Source organism: Pogoniulus pusillus, chromosome 13 (genome assembly GCF_015220805.1).
Source record: "Pogoniulus pusillus isolate bPogPus1 chromosome 13, bPogPus1.pri, whole genome shotgun sequence".
NCBI lineage: Eukaryota > Metazoa > Chordata > Aves > Piciformes > Lybiidae > Pogoniulus > Pogoniulus pusillus.
In genome coordinates this window covers 8,254,995-8,276,042 of record NC_087276.1, presented here as the reverse complement: position 1 = coordinate 8,276,042, position 21,048 = coordinate 8,254,995, and the positions used below count along the sequence as shown (strand labels likewise).

Here is a 21,048-nt window from a genome sequence, read left to right as displayed (position 1 = left end):
AAATAACACCACCCCATGCCTTCATCTCTAGTGCCATTTGTTCTAATAACTCATTCCTTTAAAACAATTACGGGTAATGGTTAGCAGTGGGTGCATTCTAAGCTCCTGGCAGAGCAAGACGTTAGGCTGCCTCCCCACAAACCACCTGCATGTCGGCCTCAGTGCCATGCCCTGCCAATGGCAGAGGACAGAGAGGGGTTGCTGCCTTCCTCTGCCCAGCCTGGCCATTTCAGTTTTCACAAATCCATTGGCAGCCCTTCACTGATTCTGCCCCACCTCTCGAGAACAAATGTCAGGGGCACCCAGAGCCCCTGCAGAGCAGCAGCACTGCAGCAAGGGTGCTCGGCTGTAGTGTGGGAGCTCCACTGGCCCTGCCACTCTCCAGCAAAGCCATGCCTGCTGTAAAACTGCCTCTTGTTTTCAAGTGAGGACATTTGTGAAGTGACAGCCTGCAGTGCTACTCTGTGGTTGGCGAGCGAGCATGCTGGCAGTGCGGCAAATGGGCACAGACTGCAAAAGCCTTTTGCCATAGTCTGGTCTGGGAGGCACTTGAGGAGGTCCTGGAAATCAGCCTGTGTGCTGGAGGGTCGGTACACGGCCCTTGCTTCCCGGTGCCTTCACTGCCTGTGCCCAAATCCCAGCAGAGAGGAGCTGGGCCAGGAGCTTCCCATGTGTGCAGCCCCAGCTGCGGGCACTGACCTGCAGGCCCCCTGCCCGCGCTTCTGCTGGTGGCTCTGCAGCAGCAGAGCTCCAAGCATGACTCCCGCTTGGGTTTTTTTATCACCCGCATAGCACTGTGAAGGAAAGGAGGCCACCGCCGGGGAACATCTGGGCTCCATTGCTCATTGTCTGGCAATTAATGTCAGCGCTGAAGACAGAAGGGACGTCAGATATTAAATAAACACGACCGCACTCTGCAGAGCGAAACAGTGCCCCCGGGAACGGCGCTCAGGCACCCGCACGCCCCCCGGCGCAGCCCCGGCCAGGGCAGGACGCAGCAGCTCACCACACACACGTGTGAGTGCAGCCACACACGCTCGCAGGCTCCCACACAGCTTGGGTTTCACGTCAGCTAAGTCAGGGCAGGGGAAAAAATAAGGCTCCTTTTCCCTCTTGCCCCCCTCCACACTCCCCCCACTCCCACACTCCCACCCCCCTCACCCCCCTATTTTGTTTTCCAGCAGATGGATTAGATCTGCAAGTGCAGACACTGTTGAGAACTCTTCCCTGCGAAAAGTGATGCAGGGAAGGTGGTCAGAGATTCACGAGGTCAGGGCTAGCTGGCACCCCACAGGCAAAGGGTTTCACCCCTGGGCTGGACATATGCCTCTGCCAAGGAGCAGCCATATGCCAGTGCCCATGAGTGTGCACACTTCACAGTTGAGGCCGTGCAGGCTGTGTCCTGCCTTTATCAGCACGTCCAGCCCCTCCTGCTGCCCCCACAGTCCTAGCACAGATTGGCACCTTGTGGGGCAGGTGGCAGATGAGCATAAGACCCTGCCCTACGAGTTTCTGTGCATCCTGCCAACCAGTGAGAATGGACAGTTCCACCCTTCCTTCCACCGGGAGGGTTAAAGGCTGTTTTCCCTGCCGCTGGCATTTTCTCCTTCCCTTTCCCTGCCTGTGCTCAGTAAGAGCAACCAGACCCACAGCAAGCAGGGAGGCTGCCAGACCGCTGCACAATGGCAGACACACCCCAGTGCTGCCCCTGCGGGCTGCCAGCCCCTGGGCTGAGCGAGATGGTGCAGTGCTTAATTCACAGCTGGGGTAGCCGTTCACAGGGTCATAGAACCATCGAATTGTTTAGACTGGAAAAGTTCTCGGAGGTCATCAAGTCCAACCTCTAAACCAGCACTGCCAAGTCCACCACTACACCTCGCCACTAAGCACCACATTGACAGGTCTTTTGAGTATCCCCGGGGATGATGACTCCACCACTTGACAGGGCAGTCTGTTCAAATTCTTGAGAACCCTTTCAGTGAAGATGTTTTTCCTAATGTTCGATCTAAACCTTCTCTGGTGCAACTTGAGGCCATTTCCTCTTGTCCTATCATTTGTTACCTGGGAGAAGACACTGACCCTCACCTCGCTGTAACCTCCTTTTGGGTAATTGTGGAGAGCAACAAGATCTCCTCTCAGTCTCCTTTTCTCCAAGCTAAACAGCTCCAGTTCCTTCAACTGCTCATCATAAGACTTGTGCTCTAGACCCTTCACCATCTTTGCTGCCCTTCTCTGGACATGTTCCAGCACCTCAATGGTTTCTTGTTGTGATGGGTCCAAAACTAAATCCAGTGTTTAATGTGCAGGCTCACTAGTTCCAAGTACAGGGGTAAAATCACTTCCCTACTCCTGCTGGCCATGCTATACAGGCCAGGATGCTGTTGGCCTTCTTGGCCACCTGGACACAGGATGGTTCATGTTCAGCTGACTGTCAGTCAACACCCCTGGGTCCACTTTTGCCACAGGCAGCCTTCCAGCCTCTCCTTCCTAAGCCAGTAGCATTTCATGTAGTTGGTGTGACCCAAGCGCAACACTCAGTACTTGCCCATGTTGAACCCCATACCATTGACCCTAGCCCATCAATTCAGCCTGTTCAGATCCCTCTGCAGAGCCTCCTTAGCCTCAGGGGGACCAACATTCCTACCCAACTTGGCATTGTCTGCAAACTTACTGTGGGGTGTGGAGTGTGGTGTGGAGGGTGTGCACTCAATCCCCTAATTCAGATCAATGATAAAGACAACAAATAGAACTGGCCGCGAAACTGAGTCCTGGGGCTGTCTCACACCAGGCAGGAGATGCTCAGCTGGGCTGTTGGCCCAAGCCCAGCTCACAGGGCATTCCAACCAGATTGCTGGAACATGATAGAGCTCAGCACTACTCCTAGGTGCACGCTGGGCAAGCACTGGCTGAGCTGGGCCTGGCTCCATGCTGCTGCATTGATGCTGCTGCATGGATGCTGCTTTGATGTGTGTGTGCAAGAAGTGCAGCACAGCACTGGGGCACAGTACAGACTGGTGCTTGCCATGCAGGTATGCAAGGATACTTCTGACCTCTGCCTGCTTCTGCTGCTGCCATGCTGTCATCTTCCACCAAACAGGAGGTGTTTCAACAAGGCATGGTCGCCCTGTGCAAGTGGGTTGGTATGTGCCCAGGCTCAGCCTGGCTGGGCTCCCACTGTATCTAGCCTTAACCTTGTGGGTCTTGTAAAGGGCAGCAAGGGAAGGCACAGGCAGTGAAAAGTGCCCTGTTGGAAAAGGAGTGCTGGACCAGCTAGGGCAGCACACAGGGGTTTCTGCCCCTGTGTGTGGCAGGGACTCATTAGCTCAGGCCTGGCTGTGCCTACTTTATTCTCTGTCAGCTTTTGTTCTCTTACAGAAATGTAGTTTCTCTCTCCCTCACCCTTAGCCTCTTTTAATATTAAGGTCAATAGGTTGATGATTAAGCAGGAAAAGGGCATGAAGAATCAACCAAATTAAATCTTGTGTGCAAACAGGTGGGTGTGAAATTTCAATCAATAACCGGTGTTAGTGGGGACCCCTGGGATCCTGATTTCCCAGGGGAAGACTGGGCAGCCTCGGGGGGATTTGGGTACAAAAACTGCAGACATGGGAGAACAGAAAAAAAGTCTTCTCAAAAACCAATATTGACAAGGTCCCTGTGTTTGCACCCCGGCTTTCCCCGGCAGCACAAAGGGAGGTGATTATCCCGGGTCTAGCGGGGAGGGGATGAGGGGAGCTCAAAGGTGAGCCGGGCCTCCCCTGGCTCCCCTGGCCCCAGTCCCTCTGCTTAATCCCCCTGTCGCCTGAGCTTTGAAGTCGCGGAGGTCGGATGCGGGATGTAAATCACGTTAGCCGCAGTGTGTGATCACAACGCCGCTGGGAGACAATGCCGAGCTTCCTCCGCTGCCCGGGCGTCCTGCCGAGCTGCGCCAGGCACCGGGCTGGAAACAGCCCCAAGCTGCGGAAGAGGGGGGACAGAGGGCGGGCTGCGGTGAGGGGCACCCATCACAGGCAGCAGAGAGCCCTGGGCCGTGCCGCCGAGCTGCGAGCGGGCGCTGCCAGGGGCACCACCACCCAGCGGCCGCAGGGCTGCCGGTAGCGGGAGGCTGATCCCTGGGCTTCATCAGCAGGGGCTGGCCGCAGAGCGGTGTCAAACGCCAGCGGCTGCTGGTCGCCAGGGCTGCCCTGCAGCCTTGCACATCTTGTAAGCGTTAGCAGCACAGTATCACAGCATCACAGTATTATCAGGGTTGGAAGAGACCTCACAGATCATCAAGTCCAACCCTTTACCACACAGCTCAAGGCTAAACCATGGCACCAAGTGCCACGTCCAACCTTGCCTTGAACAGCTCCAGGGACGGCGACTCCACCACCTCCCCAGGCAGCCCATTCCAGTGTCCAATGACTCTCTCAGGGAAGAACTTTCTCCTCACCTCCAGCCTAAATTTCCCCTGATGCAGCCTGAGGCTGTGTCCTCTTGTTCTGGTGCTGGCCACCTGAGAGAAGAGAGCAACCTCCCCCTGGCCACAACCACCCCTCAGGTAGTTGTAGACAGCAATAAGGTCACCTCTGAGCCTCCTCTTCTCCAGGCTAACCAATCCCAGCTCCCTCAGCCTCTCCTCGTAGGGCTGTGCTAAGGGGAGCCTGCACAGGAGGTGGGCTTTATTGGGTTGTAAACTGCGTTGTGCCCATTACAGTAACGACGTTGCTGGTGGAGAAATGTGCTTTTTGCACGTGGGGCTCAGGAGCCAGCGGTGCTAGGAGAAAACCCAGCAGGGTTTGGAGGCTTGGCTGTTGCTGTTGGGATAAGAGAAAGAATGAAGGCCTGTGAGACAGCAGGCACCAAGTTGATGCTGGCACTACCCCCAGGGTTGCTCTGCCTTTTAGCCTTTTGCATTTGCTAGTGGTTAGCTCCCTTGGTCCTCGGCAGAGAGTCGTACACCTTGTATGCTGTCTGGGGTGGAAGAGGTGAAAGGGAGACAGCCAATATCTACCACTTCCTCGGGTCTCTTTTGATGTCCTTTGCTCTGCCTTGCACTATCCTGCCATGGCACCTAGGAAGATGTGACATACCAGCTTTGCTGGTCAGCAGAGAACAAGGGCACTGTTATGCAAGGAAGCAGCCCCAAGCACAAAGAGCTTCCCTGCCCCATGGAAGAATCTCCCATCTTTGATTTTTCCTTATCCAAGGAAGCAGCCTTCCAAAAAAAAAAAAAAAAAAAAGGTGATGGTAGACCCCAAAAATTAGCCTGTTTCCATTCCCCCCAGTAAAAAAAAAACCCACACATTCTCTTCAGGCAGCAAACTGGCTGTCACAAGATTTTTTTTTTTTTCACCATTTCCCACCCAAAACAGGAATGATTGTCCAAGACCAGCACCAGAGCTGATCATCTATCACCATGCAGCTGCACAGATCTTTACAGGCATTTCCCTACCAGCGTGGCTCCAAATACCTCTGCTTTCTCCCCAGAACTGCCACCTGTCTTAGTGGTCCTGGCAGACCTTCCTGAGCAGGTGCTTGCTGGGAAATGCAGCACCTGTCATCCTCCTCACCCAGCAATGAGTGATAGAGAGGAACTGGGTGATGCCATGGATGTGAACCACATGGCATTAACACTACCAGCAATCAGGCATGAGCAGCAGTCCAGCTCATCCCTCTGGGCTCCCCTTTGCTCCTCTGCAGCTGGAGAAATCCACCCCTGTGGCACCCGAGTACAGGACCCTGGCAGTCAGAAAAGATCTGCTTTCAAAGCTTGCTTGCTTTCTTCTTAACTGAGAGACAGGATGAATTTCGTGTTTGACAAAAGATGTTGTTATTGTGGAAAATATTTGCTCTCCACAGCAAATGCCTTTCATTTGCTGTACACATTGTGGGTCATGCCAGAAAACATCTGATGCGCTTCCAAAACCACCAGGGCATTTCTTTTCTTAATGGAGTGGAAATTCTCTTCAGGAAACAAGCTTTACCTAGTTTGCACTGACATTCACCACAGCAGAAAGCAAACAGCCCTATCCCCATGCTACCCCTCCATCCCCAGGAAGTGGCATCTTAGGAGCACTTTAGCAAGATCAGGCACCCAAACCTGAAGCAAACAGCCCTATCCCCATGCTACCCCTCCATCCCCAGGAAGTGGCATCTTAGGAGCACTTTAGCAAGATCAGGCACCCAAACCTGAAGCAAGCAGCCCTGTCTCCATGCTACCCCTCCATCCCCTGAAAGTGACACCTTAAGAGCACTTTAGCATGACCAGGCCCCCTAACCTGCATCACAAACCATGGTTTTGTCCCACGCTTTGACCCATGTCCTCTGAGCCACCAAGCACCAACCATTAGCACCCTCTTGGGCCAGCCCAAGAGGGAACCACAGCTTCTCAGGGCAAGCTGTTACTTGTTTGAGAAACACAGAGAAAAATACTTTAATTTATCCTGTCTACAGCTCCTTGGTGCTGTGAATGAGTGCAGAACAGTGCAGCATGCCCACCAGGCTGCAAGGTTCAGTCTGGTCCAGAGGCAGTTATGGAGATGCCCTTTTCTACCCCACCATGTCCATTGCCTGATTTTACAGCACTGCTGTTTGTCCTGGGTCAGGACAAAGGTCTGAAGTTTACTGTGGAATAGCAATGTTTGACTACCAGATCTGCAAAAGTGACCTGACTTTGTCAACTTATCCTCTGCCTATGCTGCAGGTGTTTCACAATGTGCCCAGGGCAAACATCTAGCGTATTTAACATTGGCCAGCATGGCTGTACAACATCTGCAGTAACTGGAAGCTGAGAAAGTTAAGTGAAAACCAAACACTGCCATTTCACTTCATTACTTTCCATGGTTATTCTACAGAAGTGAAATAAACAAAAGGGAAAGGAAGAGAAAAATTAAAAGAAAAATTTTTAAAAATCAGGAAAGGAAAAGGAAGAAAAAAAGAAAAAGAAAAGTAAAAAGGAAGGGAGAAAAGGGGGGAAAGGGAAAAGAGAAAAAGAAAAAAGAAAAGAGAAGAAAATAAAATATAAGAAAAGAAAAGAGAAAAAGAAAAAGAAAAAGAAAAAGAAAAAGAAAAAGAAAAAGAAAAAGAAAAAGAAAAAGAAAAAGAAAAAGAAAAAGAAAAAGAAAAAGAAAAAGAAAAAGAAAAAGAAAAAGAAAAAGAAAAAGAAAAAGAAAAAGAAAAAGAAAAAGAAAAAGAAAGAGAAAAAGAAAGGAAAACAGAAAGGAAAAGAGAAAGGAAAAGGAAAACAGAAAGGAAAAGAGAAAGGAAAAGGAAAAGGAAAAGAGAAAGGAAAAGGAAAAGAGAAAGGAAAAGGAAAAGGAAAAGGAAAAGGAAAAGGAAAAGGAAAAAGGAAAAGGAAAAGGAAAAGGAAAAGGAAAAGGAAAAGGAAAAGGAAAAGGAAAAGGAAAAGGAAAAGGAAAAGGAAAAGGAAAAGGAAAGGAAAGGAAAGGAAAGGAAAGGAAAGGAAAGGAAAGGAAAGGAAAGGAAAGGAAAGGAAAGGAAAGGAAAGGAAAGGAAAGGAAAGGAAAGGAAAGGAGAAAAGAAAGAAAGAAAGAAAAGAAAGAAAGAAAAGAAAAGAAAAGAAAAGAAAAGAAAAGAAAAGAAAAGAAAAGAAAAGAAAAGAAAAGAAAAGAAAAGAAAAGAAAAGAAAAGAAAAGAAAAGAAAAGAAAAGAAAAGAAAAGAGAAAGAGAAGAGAAGAGAAGAGAAGAGAAGAGAAGAGAAGAGAAGAGAAGAGAAGAGAAGAGAAGAGAAGAGAAGAGAAGAGAGAAAAGAAAAGAAAAGAAAAGAAAAGAAAAGAAAAGAAAAGAAAAGAAAAGAAAAGAAAAGAAAAGAAAAGAAAAGAAAAGAAAAGAAAAGAAAAGAAAAGAAAAGAAAAGAAAAGAAAAGAAAAGAAAAGAAAAGAAAAGAAAAGAAAAGAAAGAAAAGAAAAGAAAAGAGAAAAGAAAATCAAAATTTTAAGAAAGGGAAAGGGAAAGGGAAAAAAAAGAAAAGAAAAAGAAAAAGGAAAAAGAAGAAAAATAAAAAAGAATCCAGACCAGCAAAACCCAAACCATAACATTTTGCTGATGTCTTTAAAGTGGATCATGATTAGCAGGATGGTGAGTACAGCAGCTCCACCCACCAGTTTTCTTGCTGTGTCTGTAGCACAGGATAGGAAGCACCTGGCAATGACTGTTGTAGTCCCTCCACAACAGCTTTGCTGGGTCTAAATCTGACAGTGTGGGCCTTAAGCTTTGGTTGGCTTGGGAGCTGCACCCTTTGCAGATGGGGACCACTAAACACTTTGCCCCACATCAAACCCTCTCAGGACAGTAAAGAGAACTCTTTGCACTTCCTCACCTCAAACACGTGTTGTTTGCTTACTGGTCCTTTATAGCTTCAAAACCACAGTGGCTCTACTCACCTTCTGGAGAGCCCAGGGGCTGGTTAGGTGACAAATTGGGTAAAGATGCCTTGGTACTGCCCAGCACAGCCAGACAGGACACAGCCATAGTCTGAATTTCTTTCTCTTTTTCCCCCCCTCTTTCTTTCAAGCAGACTTCTGAGAAAGCATCTGCTACACCCCAAGCCTGCACCAGAGCTGAAGACCAAAATAAAGGACTTCTGCCTTTTTATTGAGCATTTTAGCAAATGTGACTATTACATCCATATTATATTTCCCTGGTTTGTACAAACAAGTTTAAGTCAGCACTAAGAGGATTACATTTATGGCCCACCAATCTCTGCTCAAATGGGCTGACTAAAGAAACTCTTGTTAAACAGTATTTTCTCTAATGCCTGATGCTTTTCTTCCTTGCTTTAGTGCTCAGACATCTATCTAGGCTCCCTAAATCCACCCTCCTCATAAGCTTTCAGATCAAGACTCTTCCCCCGTCAGCCCCCTCCTCTGCACCCTTTAATACAGCTGAAGATGAACATTAGCGCTTGGTTCAACTGCACTGGAAAGGGAAAGGGCAGATTCATCAAAATCTTTATACCTCCATAGAAAAATGTAGCCTTTTGCCTTTCCTCGAGTGAATGCCTTTTCTAGAGGGTATTCATTAGGGGGTTCGGTCTGTTTTTGCAGACAGCTCCACAGATGTTGACATTTTTTTTCTTCACTGGGTTAAGACTCCTTCTATAGGCTTTCAGTCTTCATTTGTTACTTCTTTATTATCCAAGAAGGGTTTTTCTTTCCTTTTTTTTATCTCACTCCCTCCCCCCCCCCCCCCCACTTTTTTTTTCCCCCCCTTTCTTCCCAAGGAGTTGACTCAGTTCTCTGAAGAGAGCAGTGGTAGTCAGGCTCATTATTATCTCAGACCCTTTTTCATCGCCCCGGCAGGCTGGCCGAAGCCGCAGGGCCATTGTGGCAGAGCAGCAGGTAGCTGTGGCACGGCAGGGTCAGCGCTCCGGCCGGCGCGGCGCCTTTGTGTGCCCGCCTTGTGCTGCTGCCTCCGTTTGTCCGGCGGTGGGAAAGGTCAGGAGCACACCAACTCAAGCTACCTGAGCTTTTGTCTCTGTCCGCTGCCGAGAGCTGCCCTGAGGAAAAGGACCTGGGGGTCTGGGTTGATGGAAAACTCGACGTGAGCCGGCAGTGTGTGCGCACAGCCCAGACAGCTACCGTGTGCTGGGATGCAGCAAGAGCAGTGCGGCCAGCAGGGCAAGGGAAGAGATGCTGCCCCTTTACTGATGCTCGTCAGACCTCACCTGGAGTACTGTGTGCAGTTCTGGAGTCCCCAACACAAGGAGGACATGGAACTGTTGGGCGAGCCCAGAGGAGGCCACAAAGATGCTCAGAGGGCTGCAGCAGCTCTGCTATGAGGACAGGCTATGAGAGTTGGGGCTCTGCAGCCTGGAGAAGAGAAAGCTTCGAGGAGATCTTGTAGTGGCCTTCCAGTATCTGAAGAGGGCTACAGGAGGGCCGGGGAGGGACTATTTGCAAGGTCTTGTAATGATAGGATGAGGAGTAATGGGTTTAAACTGGCAGAGGGGAGATTTAAACTGCAGAAATACACCAACCAAATTCCTCCATACCAGTGCTAGAAGGTATTCAATCACCTCCACTCTGGGTCCCAGAAAAAAAAATTAAGGTGTATTTTGGGATTTGCCCCTGGAAAAGGCTGCTGGGACAGGCACAAGTAGCCTCATCATTCAAATGATTATCCAGGACCTGCCAAAGCAGAAACTGAAGGCAAAGGCACCAGCATATTCACAGCTGAGCTCACCGTGTCACCTCACCACCGTGGGCTCTGGGTTAGCTCAGGGAAAAGGAAAGCCCTCTTGCTCCTCCCAGGAGACCTCCCAGCCCATTCCCACACTGCCTGGAGTCACCAGCACAGGGCTCCCCGGCTCAGCTCCCAGCATGAGCTGGTGGCAGGCCCGGGCAGAGGTGACAGGCATCTTTATTCTGCCACCCAGGAGAGCTCCAGTGTCCTGCTGGCAGGAATTTGTCTGCAAACTTTCCCCCACTGAAAGGAGTGGGCTGAGAAGATTGCTTGATTACGGCAAGAGCAGATGAGGTGGAGAGACAGGGCAGCTCTGTGCTCCCAGACGTTAACCTCTCCTCCACAGCTTGATGATTTAATGTCTTAGTGGGGCTCCTTGGCTCCAGCATGGGACAGCAGGTGGGCATTAGGGGTGACGTGATCCTAACTAGCTCAACATCTAAATAATGCCAGCTGTGGTTGGGAAGAAAGGTGCCTGGCCAGCTGACACAGCACCCTCCTGCCTTCATAGCACCACAGGGCTGTGCCAATTCTGGGTGCCAATGCTGAGTTCCTAAGCTCTCCCCAGCTGCCCTCACCCAGCCAAAGGTAGAGCAGGAGGAGGAGGGGAACAGATCCAGGTGAATCTCCATGTCTCAGCCTTGGAGACTGAGCTCACCAGCTGGAGATGGGAGGGGAACATTGACAGGGACACAGAAACACATCACATTCAGCCCCCATCAGTACACTAAAGGCTCCTTCAGTTTTCCCTTTTTATTATGGCTTTAGCAGGAGAGCTCCCATTAGGTTTACACAGCATCCCTGGGGAAACAGCACTGAGAAGCCTGAGATCAGGCAGGTGGATTTTCTTTTCAACACCCACACCAGAGAAACCTCCCACTGCTAAAAGCAAGAGGAGAGTGAGGCATCTTTTGTAGCCTTCTGGTGATCCATCCAGAGGGCCACAGCTGGATTTCACATGCCTTGCCCTGTTCTGATGCCTGGTGGACTGCCTGACCATAGTGGGAGGGAAGGATCCAGCTCTGAAGAACTTTCCTTGGGGCTAGACTCCCATTCCACCCTGCACAGGGATTGGTGTCCTCCTAGTACAGCAGCTCACCCCAGCACAATGAGAGGCTGAGAGCAGCTTTTCTATGGCTTCCCTCTCTCTGCCTGCCCTACCTTTGTGCTTGTATCAGCTGCTCCCCCAGAGCCTGCCACAGGCTTGCTGGTGCTGGCTGGCACCCACATGCACCAACAGACGTCAGGCATATGAAGAAGCCCTGGGCACAAGATCTGCAGCAGTCTTTGCATGCATATGGGGAGCACTGAGGTTTATAACCCAGAAAATCTGGGCTCTGAAGGGTTCTATCTGGTGGGGCAGGAGGCGTGCTGCCCCTGCACGGAGCCACTTTTATGCCATTGTGCCTTTTCAACACTGCATTAAGGCAGCTAAAGAAGGGAGATTTTTAATGGTTCCAGTGGGACAAAGCAGGAACATTCAACCCAACTTCATTACAAAATCATCTGCGATGTCTGAGGAAGGTTTCCCACTAATTATCATAAATAGCCGAAAAAAATCTTTCCCTCTCAAAGCAGGTTCCAGCTGCCCCTCTGTGTTCTCTCACCTCTGCTTCCAGCAGTGTGACCCTGCCCCCGCACAAAGGGGAGCCCCTAGCCCTGCTCCCCCCGCACTCGGGGGCTGCAGAGAAATACAAACAGGCTGCAGATTAACAGCACTTGTTTGCACCTTAAACAAATAGCAGACTTCCGCCCCTCTGAGCTCTGCCGCCGCTCGGGGCAGGAGGCGCTGCCTGGTTTTCCTCACTCTTGCTCTTGTGCCCTGCCCAGCTCCTAGACACAAGTGTGGGCAGCACACGGCCTGAAGCAGGCAGACCAACGATGGGAACAGTAGGGGTGCCAGCCCCACGCACCCTCGAGCCTTGTTTCCCGTGCCTGGGTGTCCTTTCACTGCCCCAGCTGCCACGGGGGAGGCCAGGTCACTGCTCTGGCAGGATACGGTTGCAGCCCTTTTGCAGGAGGATTGGCCAAGGCCAAGGCAGGTGAACGAATAGCCCAGTTCAGCTCCTGCTCTCTGTGTCTCACAGGGCTTGTTGACAAGGAGCAGCCTGATGTGACTGGACAGGTGTTTGCTTGGGTGCTGGGAGGGATGCTGTGGGTGGAGGATGGGGAGGGAGCGACAGGCTGTGTCCAAAGGACACATGGAATAATGGTGCTGGTGTTCAAAACCGTCACCTGCATCGAGGAGGCACCACAGTAGGACCAGGCTGTGAGTGCCAGCCTATGGTCTACTCTGCTGAGGGAGTGGATGGGTCTTGGATGTGCCTGCCTAGCTGGTCCTCAGGCCGGTGGCAGCAGCCACAACTGCTTAAGACAGGGAGCTACTCCAGCTGGTATCCTCACCCTACAGGTCCCATGTCTCTGTGGCACCTCTCCAGGCAGCACTGCCAGGCCCTCACTGGCCTTCTCATGTGCACATGCAGCACACAGAGCAGCCAGCCCACGTCCCCACAACCTACTGGGGCAGGCTGTCGTGAAAGGCATGGAGGTTCAAACCACACAGAAGCCAGTGAGACACTGCTCCTGGCACAGGCACAGCACATGCAGTGGGTGCCCAAGGAAGAAGCTGTGCCAGCACAGAGCAGTCTGAGGCAGGTTCCCAGCAGCAAGCTAGCAGTGGGATCTGCCCACTGGAGGCCCAGGTTTGCTCACCACCCAGGTTATTGTGCAAAACTCTCATGCAGGTGTTTGCTGCCACTCTTCCTGACAGCCACAAGAAAGGGCTGTTGCTCTCAAACCCTTTTCCTGCCCACAGAGTGTCCCATGGGCAGGAAGGGGACCAGAGGCAGGTGGTAGGCAGAGGCCAATGCACCCACAATGTGAGGGGCTCCCAGAGGGGCTGACAGGCAGAGGGGTTACAGGTCAGTGCTGCAGCACAACTGGCAGGGCTCTGGGAATCAGCTTTCATCTGCACAGGGCAGGAAGAGAGATAGTGGTGGCTGGACTCCCAGGCCACGCTGGAGCTGTCTCAGTCCCAGCTCTGCTCAAGAACACACAGACATGTTGTCCTATATCTGATTGTAACCAGCTAACTACAAGGACCTCAGGCAGTCACAGCAACTGGGAAGATGTTTACAGTGCCACAAGCAGCCCAGGATGTCACACAGGGATGCTCACCATTTTTATGTTCCAATGTGAGAAGCTGAACATCCCTCAGAAGGAGCAGTGAGCAGGGGAAGAGCCAAAGGGAGGTGCTGCCTAGTTGGTGCTTGAGCAATCCTGGGCACTCCTTACTGCAGGATGCTGCAGATGCTAAAAACCCGACCTGAGTTCAGAGAAGCCACAGAAATTCACAGACTAGAACAATCATCGAGTGCTGCCCAGTGCAATGTCTGTCCTGCAAAGGGATGCCCAGGCTGTGCACAGCAGAGGAGGAAGGGTGTGCTAGGAGCTATGTACTCCTTGGCACCTGCCCTGGCTGCTCACCTCCCCACTGAGAGGGAGGCCTTTCCTTGGTGTGGTGACAAAGTGCAGATCCATAGCAGCAAACCTGCACACTGGTCTCTGCAGTGAGAGATGTGCTCTGCCCCATCTGCATGTGCTCTCTGCATGCTCATGCTCAGTAACCAGGAGACCCAAGCCTGTTTCCCCACAGGCACATCACCCCCAGCACATCCTACATCCCATCTTCCTCACAGCCTCTTCCCTCCCAGCGGACAGCGAGCAGAGACAAAGGCTGCTACTTCCTCCCAGCCCAGCCGTGTCCTTCCAGTGACTGGTCCCACCGTGATGGAGAGAGGCTGCTGCTGGCTGTGAGGCAGCTCGGCCCCAGGAACAGCTGCGTTTTCATTGCACGTTAGGGATGGATCACAGCACGAAATTCCTGCTCTGTTATTTTACAGCCACTCAGAGGTGTTCTGGGCACTTAGAAAGACGTGACCCTCTCAGAGGAGTATGGGCAAATTAGTTTTAAAGGTGGCTGTAAGGGACGGTGGCCGTTTGGTTTCCAGAGTGGGGTGGGCAGAGGTGGAGGCTGCTGGGCTTCGTGCTGCTCTCAGCACCGCTCCACAAGGAGGGCACCGGCACGCTCCAGAGTGAACACCTCTAGCCTGACCCCAGCTTTATTAATAACAAGTAATTAATAGGAGAGCAGACGTGCCTTGGTGTCTCTGAAGACCTTTTAAGATGTGATTATGTTGTGCTAATCTCCCCCCGAAGTACTTCCCTGTTTAGACTGCGCTGCACCATTAAATAGCTGAGAAGCCGGCAGAGAACCCCCTCCTTACCGCCCCAGGGAGTGCTCAGGGTCTGCTCCCCAGCAGGCAGGCCCCACTTTCAAACCCCCTAAATCAAGTACTAAGCCGAGCCCATCTGGACTGCCAGGAAAAATACTCCTTCCAGCTCATCTGTATCTCATTACTCACCGTGCCAGCCCCAGCCCCGGAGCTGCTTGTTCCATCCCACCCAGATGCGCTGCCCCACACTTGCCTCCCGTATTTCACAGCCGTCAGCAGCACTTCAAGGAGCAGCCGAAGAGCCTGCAACGCGGCACAGGCTCTTAGCAAAGATGTGTATCCAGGTCCCTGAGGCATAGCCTTAGGCAAGGGCAGCTGGGGCACTCAGGGCTCCCCAGCCAGGAGGTTTCTGAGCTGCTTTCCCACAGCCCTTTGCCTAGCACATCCCTAGATTATTGAGTTTCCTGGGGGGTCCCTTTGCCCCACACCTGGGGAAGGGCACCCAAAGGCATGGCAGGACTGCACAAGTGCTGGTGGCAAAGAAGAGAATCGATGACAGGCACTTGCAACCCTGCAGGAACCAGAGTAATTAAGTCTGGGAGCCTGGCACAGGGCAAAATCAACAACAAGCCTAGAGCAAACCAGGGTACCCAGAGATCCAAACCAAGAAACAGGCTCACAGACTCCCTGGACTGAAGTGTCTCCATTTTCTCAGTGGCAGAAGCCCCACAGCAACAGCCACTTTGTGTTGAAGTTTGGTGATCTCCTGGTCCTGGTAGCAGCCCAGGACAGTCATGAGTAAAGTTGGCTCCTCGCTCCCAGGCTTCCAAAGAGCCCACACCCAGCCTGCAGTCACGGCTCAGCATCAGGTGAAGTTGTGATATGAGACCCATGTACTCTTACAGCAAGGCCAGGGCAGGCAGCACCACCAAAAAGAAACATTGTGGGGGAATGAGATCTCATAGGAGAAATAAAACGTTGCATGTCTGTTTCCTCTTTATGCTGCTGCCTGCAGGAGGGTGTGCAGGTCCCTGATGGACTGCACTGGCTGTACTCCAGCAAGCAACAGGAATCCCCCACAGCAGAGAAAAGCCCTGGGATGAAAACATTCCTCTTGCCAGCCCTTCAGTGCGCAGCAGAGCTGCAGTGGCAGCTTTAATATCAGTGAGGAGGAACAGAAGGGAAGAGGGGACGAGGTCAGAGTGTCAGGATCAGTATGGGCACTGGTACGTCCTGGAGCATCATGCAGGGAAGAAGTTAGGGTGTAGGGCAGGAAGCCTTGAGATGTCCTGCCCCAAGGACTGCTTGCACCCTGCGAGTGCAGGTACCTATCAGGGATAGGGAGGTGATGTAGGTAGGAACCCCGACTTGTCCCTGCAAGCAAGAGTGCCCAGCTGGCCGGCTGAGGGGTCTCCTGGACTTCAGCGCAGTGCCTCCGGGGCCGCTGGTCGCTGCTCCCGCTGTCACCGCCACTGCCTGTGTCGGGATGCCATCTAGTGTCGCATGGTAGAAGGACCAGTCAGGCAGGGTTGGTTCCCCAGGCTCGCAACTTCTCCAGGGGCCAGCTGGGAGACTCACCCACAACACATGCACCCCATAGCACATGCACCCCACGACGTATGCACACCGTGGCCAGACCCCAGAGGAGGAGGATGGGCAGTGCCCAGGTCATGCAGAGCCAGCAGTGCTCACAGTGGTGCCTGGGCTGGTTCAAGGGTCCCTGGAGCAGACAGGGTTTGGAGACTCAGCAGCCTTACTGGTGGCACAGAGTGGCCCCGGCCATGGGTGGCCTGGTGGAGGAGAAGGGCAATCACTGCCCCCAACAGCGTGCAACCCACCTGCAGTGCCAGTGAGGCCAGGCCCAGCACCAGCCAGGCCCTGCAGTGCCGTGGGCTGAGTGGCAAGGTGAAGCCCCAGGTCTGACGGCTGCCAGGGGCCAGGGGTGAGGATGCTGGCCAGAGGCTTGTGGGGTCTGGTGACAGGGGGACAGGAGACGTTGGGATCTCGATGGTGCCTGGAGGAGTAGAAGTGTGTTGGGAGGCAGTGGGCATAGGCTGTGTGTCAAATGTGAATGAGCCCCATGTGGTGGCATGATCGCACTCCCTGCTTGGCACAGAATCATGGTGGGATGGGGAGCGTGATCCCAGTGGCATCACATCTGTCACAGCATCCCTGCAGGGTGGTGTCGTGGTGGGGGCTGAGGTAAGGGAGATGCTGGGTGTTCCCCATGGGATGGTGCCTGGCGTCTCTGTGGGCACTGGAAGAGCAAGAGTCCCTTGTCTGGTGGAGGCTGCCAGCAGGCTGGTTGGCACTGGTGTAGTGGCAGAAGCTAGAGTGGACAGAGCAGGCTCTGGGCTGGTGGCCCCAGGAGGCTCTAGGCTTATGATGGATGAAGAAGGACGAAGGCTAAATGCCTTCTGTGGCACAACTGACAGTGGGGTGGTGACAGAAGCCTTGGGCAGTATGGGTGATGATGAGCTGGCAACGGAGGCCTTTGGTAGAACAGTTGATGATGGTGTGTCGAAGGAGCTCTCTGGCAGCACAGCTGTTAATAGGGTGGTGATGGAGGCCTCAGGGAGCACAGCTGGTGATGGAGCGGTGGTAGAGGTCTCAGGCAACACGATTGGTGATGGTGTGGTGATGGACTTCTTAGGCAGCACAGGTGGTGATGGAGTAGTGACAGAGGTCTTTGGCAGCATTGTTAATGATGATGTGGTGATGGAGGACTTAGGCAGCACAGCTGGTGACGTGGTGGTGATGAAGACCTTTGGCAGCACAGCTGATGAAGGGATGGCAATGGAGACCTTAGATGGCATGGCTGATGATGGAGTAGTGATGGAGGCCTTTGGCAGCATTGTTAATGATGATGTGGTGATGGAGGTCGGTGGCAGCACAGCTGGTGATGTGGTGGTGATGGGGACCTTTGGCAGCACAGCTGATGAAGGGATGGCAATGGAGGCCTTAGATGGCATGGCTGATGATGGAGTAGTGACGGAGGCCTTTGGCAGCATTGTTAATGATGATGTGGTGATGGAGGTCTGGGGCAGTGCAGCTGATGAAGGAATGGCAATGGAGACCTTAGATGGCATGGCTGATGATGGAGTAGTGATGGAGGCCTTTGGCAGCATTGTTAATGATGATGTGGTGATGGAGGTCTGGGGCAGCACAGCTGGTGATGTGGTGGTGATGGAGAGCTTTGGCAGCACAGCTGATGAAGGGATGGCAATGGAGACCTTAGATGGCATGGTTGGTGATTGAGCAGTGAAGAAGGCCTCTGTTGTCATGGTTGGCAACACAGCAGAGGTGGCCACAGGAGACAGCATGGTTGGCAGTGTTGTGACTGGAAACGCTATTGATGGCAGTGTGGTTGGCACTGCAGTGGGCAAGGGTCCAGATGAGAGCAAGGTTGACATCCCTTGTGATGATGTGGATGTGAATGGCAGAGATGGGGTTAAAGAAGCTGAAACAGGCAGAGTAGCTGGACAAATTAAGTGGTCATCTCTCAGTGATAACACTGATTGCCCTGCCAGGTGGGGTGGACTCTTGCATGACACTTGGGTGGACAATTTGACCTTCTCACTGCTGTCCATGACCCAGCTGTGCAGGTAGCAGAGGTTACAGTCACATCTCCATGGGTTGCCACTCAGATACACTGAGTTGAGCTTCTTCAGGGGGTCCAGGAGCCCTCGGGGGACACTCTCCAGCTGATTCTTCCGAAGGTTGAGGGTTTTCAGGTTTGGGAGAGAAGCAAAGACTTCACAATCCAGAGCAGAAAGCTGATTTGTATCCAGCTGGAGGTCCGAGAGCTTGCTGAGCCCAGTGAAGGTTCCTCTTGGCAAGGCTGCTAGTTGATTATGGGACAAGATGAGCTTCCCAAGAGAGGTGAGATTGACAAAGATGCCATCTGGAAGTGTGGCCAGACTGTTCCTGCCCAGGTCCAGCTCCCGCAAGTGTGGCATGGTATCAAAAAGGCAGCAGGGGAGCTCTGTGATGTTGTTTGAATCCAAAGTCAACAGCTTCAATCTGTTCAAACCAAAAAAGCCCTCAGGTGGGAGAACCCTGATGAAGTTGTTGTCCAAGAGGAGCTTCTCCAAGTGAGGCAAGCTCCTCAGGAGCATGGGTGGCAGCGCTTTGAGCCTGTTGCTCTGAAGGTTAAGCTCCAGCAGTCCTGGCTGACTGTTCAGCAGCCCTGCTGGGAGGTCCTGCAGCTCATTCTCATACAGCCGGAGGACCTGCAGCTGGGGAAGTTTGCTGAAAGCATCCTCAGGAAGAGCCTTGATCTTGTTTCTGGCCAGGTCCAAAAATGTTAGATTGACAAGAGAATCAAAAATGCCTTCTGGAAGGGAAGAGATGGCATTGCTGTGCAGGGAGAGCTCTCCCAGCTGTTCCAGCCCATCAAACAGGCCTTTGGGGATGTATCTGAGCTGGCTGTCTCTCAGCTCCAGCCTCTGCAAGCATGGGAGGTTTTGGAAAGTGCCCACAGATAGTTCTTCTAAAGAGGCACCAGAGATGTCCAAGTCCCTCAGCTTGTCCAAATTGTCAAAGGCTCCAGGTTCAACTGCCTTGATTTTGTTGCCAATAAACAAAATCTTGATCAGGTTGGGCATGTACATGAAGGCACCTTTCCTAATAGTGGTGATGCTGGTTTGCACAAAGATCATCTCAGAAATGAAAGGCTTTGCAATCTTTGGGATCTCTTTGACATCATTCTTTGACCCTCTGTAGACCTCCTGGTAGTCTTTGGGCATTTCATAGGGATCTCCACCCGGGATTTGATCTTCGCATTCATGGAGATGGAAGGAAAGGAAGAGAATGAAAAGGAAACGTTGGTGCATCATCCTGAAAAGGAAAACATGCATTTCAAAGAACCAGTTGTTAAGAACAAAATAATCCCTGTCCTCAGCTCATAAACTGTGTGGTGTCATGCTGTGATCAGCTCTTGGAGACCTTTTCTCACATCGTAACTCATTGTATGAGGAAAGGGAGAGTCTGTGCGAGCCAGTGTATGCGGCATTCACAAGGGGTCACTGCTGCTGCTGTTGAGGGATGGAGAAGAAGCTCGTGGCTTGGCACTGAGGGATGCTCCAGGAGGCACAAGGGCTGGACAGTCTGTTCTCTGTCCCTCCACCTCCCTCATTTGGACTGTAGGCTCAGCACCTCTCAGGGTGAAGAAGGCCAAGTGCTGCTGCCCATTAGCACTGCCCCAGCAGGCCCAGTTACCCAGCAGGGCCACAGGCCATTCGTGCAACAACAGAAGCAGTCAGCCCTGTGCTTGCTAATGAGGGATCAGTAAAGGTCCCAGGAGCCAGCCAAGAGCAGATGACCTTGTTTATTTAGACTTCCCACACTGTGCTGGATGGACTTGCTATTCACTGGTGCTTCTCTCAGTTCAGGGGGTTCATGCAAAACATGGCTTGTAACCATCTCTTTCTTGAGATTCTTCCTAATCACACCATATTTTGGCCTTGATTATGTGGCTCTGTCAGACAGCAATTGTGAACTTCTGAGCAGCAAGCAAGCTTTAGAGCAAGGCTCGTTAAAAGACTGTGAAACATCCACAGATGAACCCTCTAGCACCTGATATTTAGGGGTCTGACCTGCAGTCAGGAAGCGAAGTCGCTGGGGCACACCCACCAGAAGCAATGCAAAGCCCACCACTTCCACTGAGTCATTTCAAAACCCTCAGCAGCTGGGTCTTAACAGCCATGAGCATCATCCTGGGGACCAGCCCTGGGTGGGAGCAGGGGAAAGAGCTGTAGGTGGCTTCTTGGGTGTCCTTCAAAGCTGACAATGCAAAAAAAAAACCCACCCAAACTTGCTGGGAGGGTAAATTTGCTGTGAAATGGAGAGGTTAGCAAATACAGAAGGGCTTGAAGAGAAACAGATGGGAGGTGAGGTATGTGCCAACTGCCCCACAGGGTTCCCTGGGGGAGAAGCTGCTGCTGATCCCCGCTCATCCTCTTCCCAGGGATACTTTGGTGCAGGAGCCAAGGCTGAGGGTGCAAAAATACCTGGTTCACTTCAGCTGCAGGTGCAGCACAGTGGGTTAAAGATAGGGGTGGGAACGGCTGGACTCAGCGCGTGGGGATGAAATCAAACAGTTGGGCACTTCGAAAGCTCTTTTAAAACCCTCCCTCGGGCTGTCTGGCTGAGGAGGGCCTCAGTGTAGTCCCTTGCTTGTCCCACCCTCAGCAGCGCAGGGACACGGAGGGACAGCCCCAGGTCACGGTGCTGCATACTCCTCCTCGCTGCAAGGAAATGACCAACAGCCTCCCCCACCCCGAGCCGCCCTTCCAGCACACTGCGCGAACAAAGGAAGCCTTTCCGCATCACTTACGCGGCCGAGCGCTGGCAGTCGAGTCCAGCAGCAGGAGGGAGCTGCTCCGGGCAAGGAATGAGGCCAGCGAAGAGGAGCCCCAGCACCTGGGCAGCCTTTATCCACGGCCCAGGCGCAGGGCTGGCTCTCGCGTGAGGTCAGGGCACAGGTCTGCGTGGGGAGATAAGGGACAGCCAAGGAGCAGGCAGTGGAGCTGTGCCCCCCGTGTGGGGACCATTGCAGGAATCCCTTGGAGAGAACACAGCCGTGTACTGCTTCTCAGGCGTTATCTGCTGGCCCCATTTAACCAGT

At 52.4% G+C, this 21,048-nt stretch overlaps 1 protein-coding gene across 1 annotated transcript; it reads right to left on the bottom strand.

Moving 5' to 3' along the window:
* Window positions 1-4,899: 4,899 nt before the first annotated feature.
* On the bottom strand, window positions 4,900-20,871 carry LOC135180259 (mucin-2-like). The gene is made up of 4 exons (XM_064152634.1): window positions 20,758-20,871; window positions 16,259-19,259; window positions 14,610-14,723; window positions 4,900-4,953 (listed from the first exon to the last, which is right to left on the bottom strand). The coding sequence occupies exons 2-4, from the start codon at window positions 19,256-19,258 to the stop codon at window positions 4,900-4,902; spliced, it is 3,168 nt and encodes a 1,055-aa protein (XP_064008704.1). The 5' UTR covers window position 19,259; window positions 20,758-20,871.
* Window positions 20,872-21,048: the final 177 nt, after the last annotated feature.

Bases quoted from the DNA above. Each gene is read 5' to 3' on its own strand.
- LOC135180259 (XM_064152634.1), bottom strand. From the start codon at position 19,258: ATGATGCACCAACGTTTCCTTTTCATTCTCTTCCTTTCCTTCCATCTC. The intron at 14,724-16,258 runs GTGGGTTGCACG...GCCGCGTTGCAG, and splicing joins TGGCCTCACTGGCACTGCAG to GCTCTTCGGCTGCTCCTTGA. The intron at 4,954-14,609 runs GTGAGTAATGAG...CTTCCACCCCAG, and splicing joins CCGGGGCTGGGGCTGGCACG to ACAGCATACAAGGTGTACGA.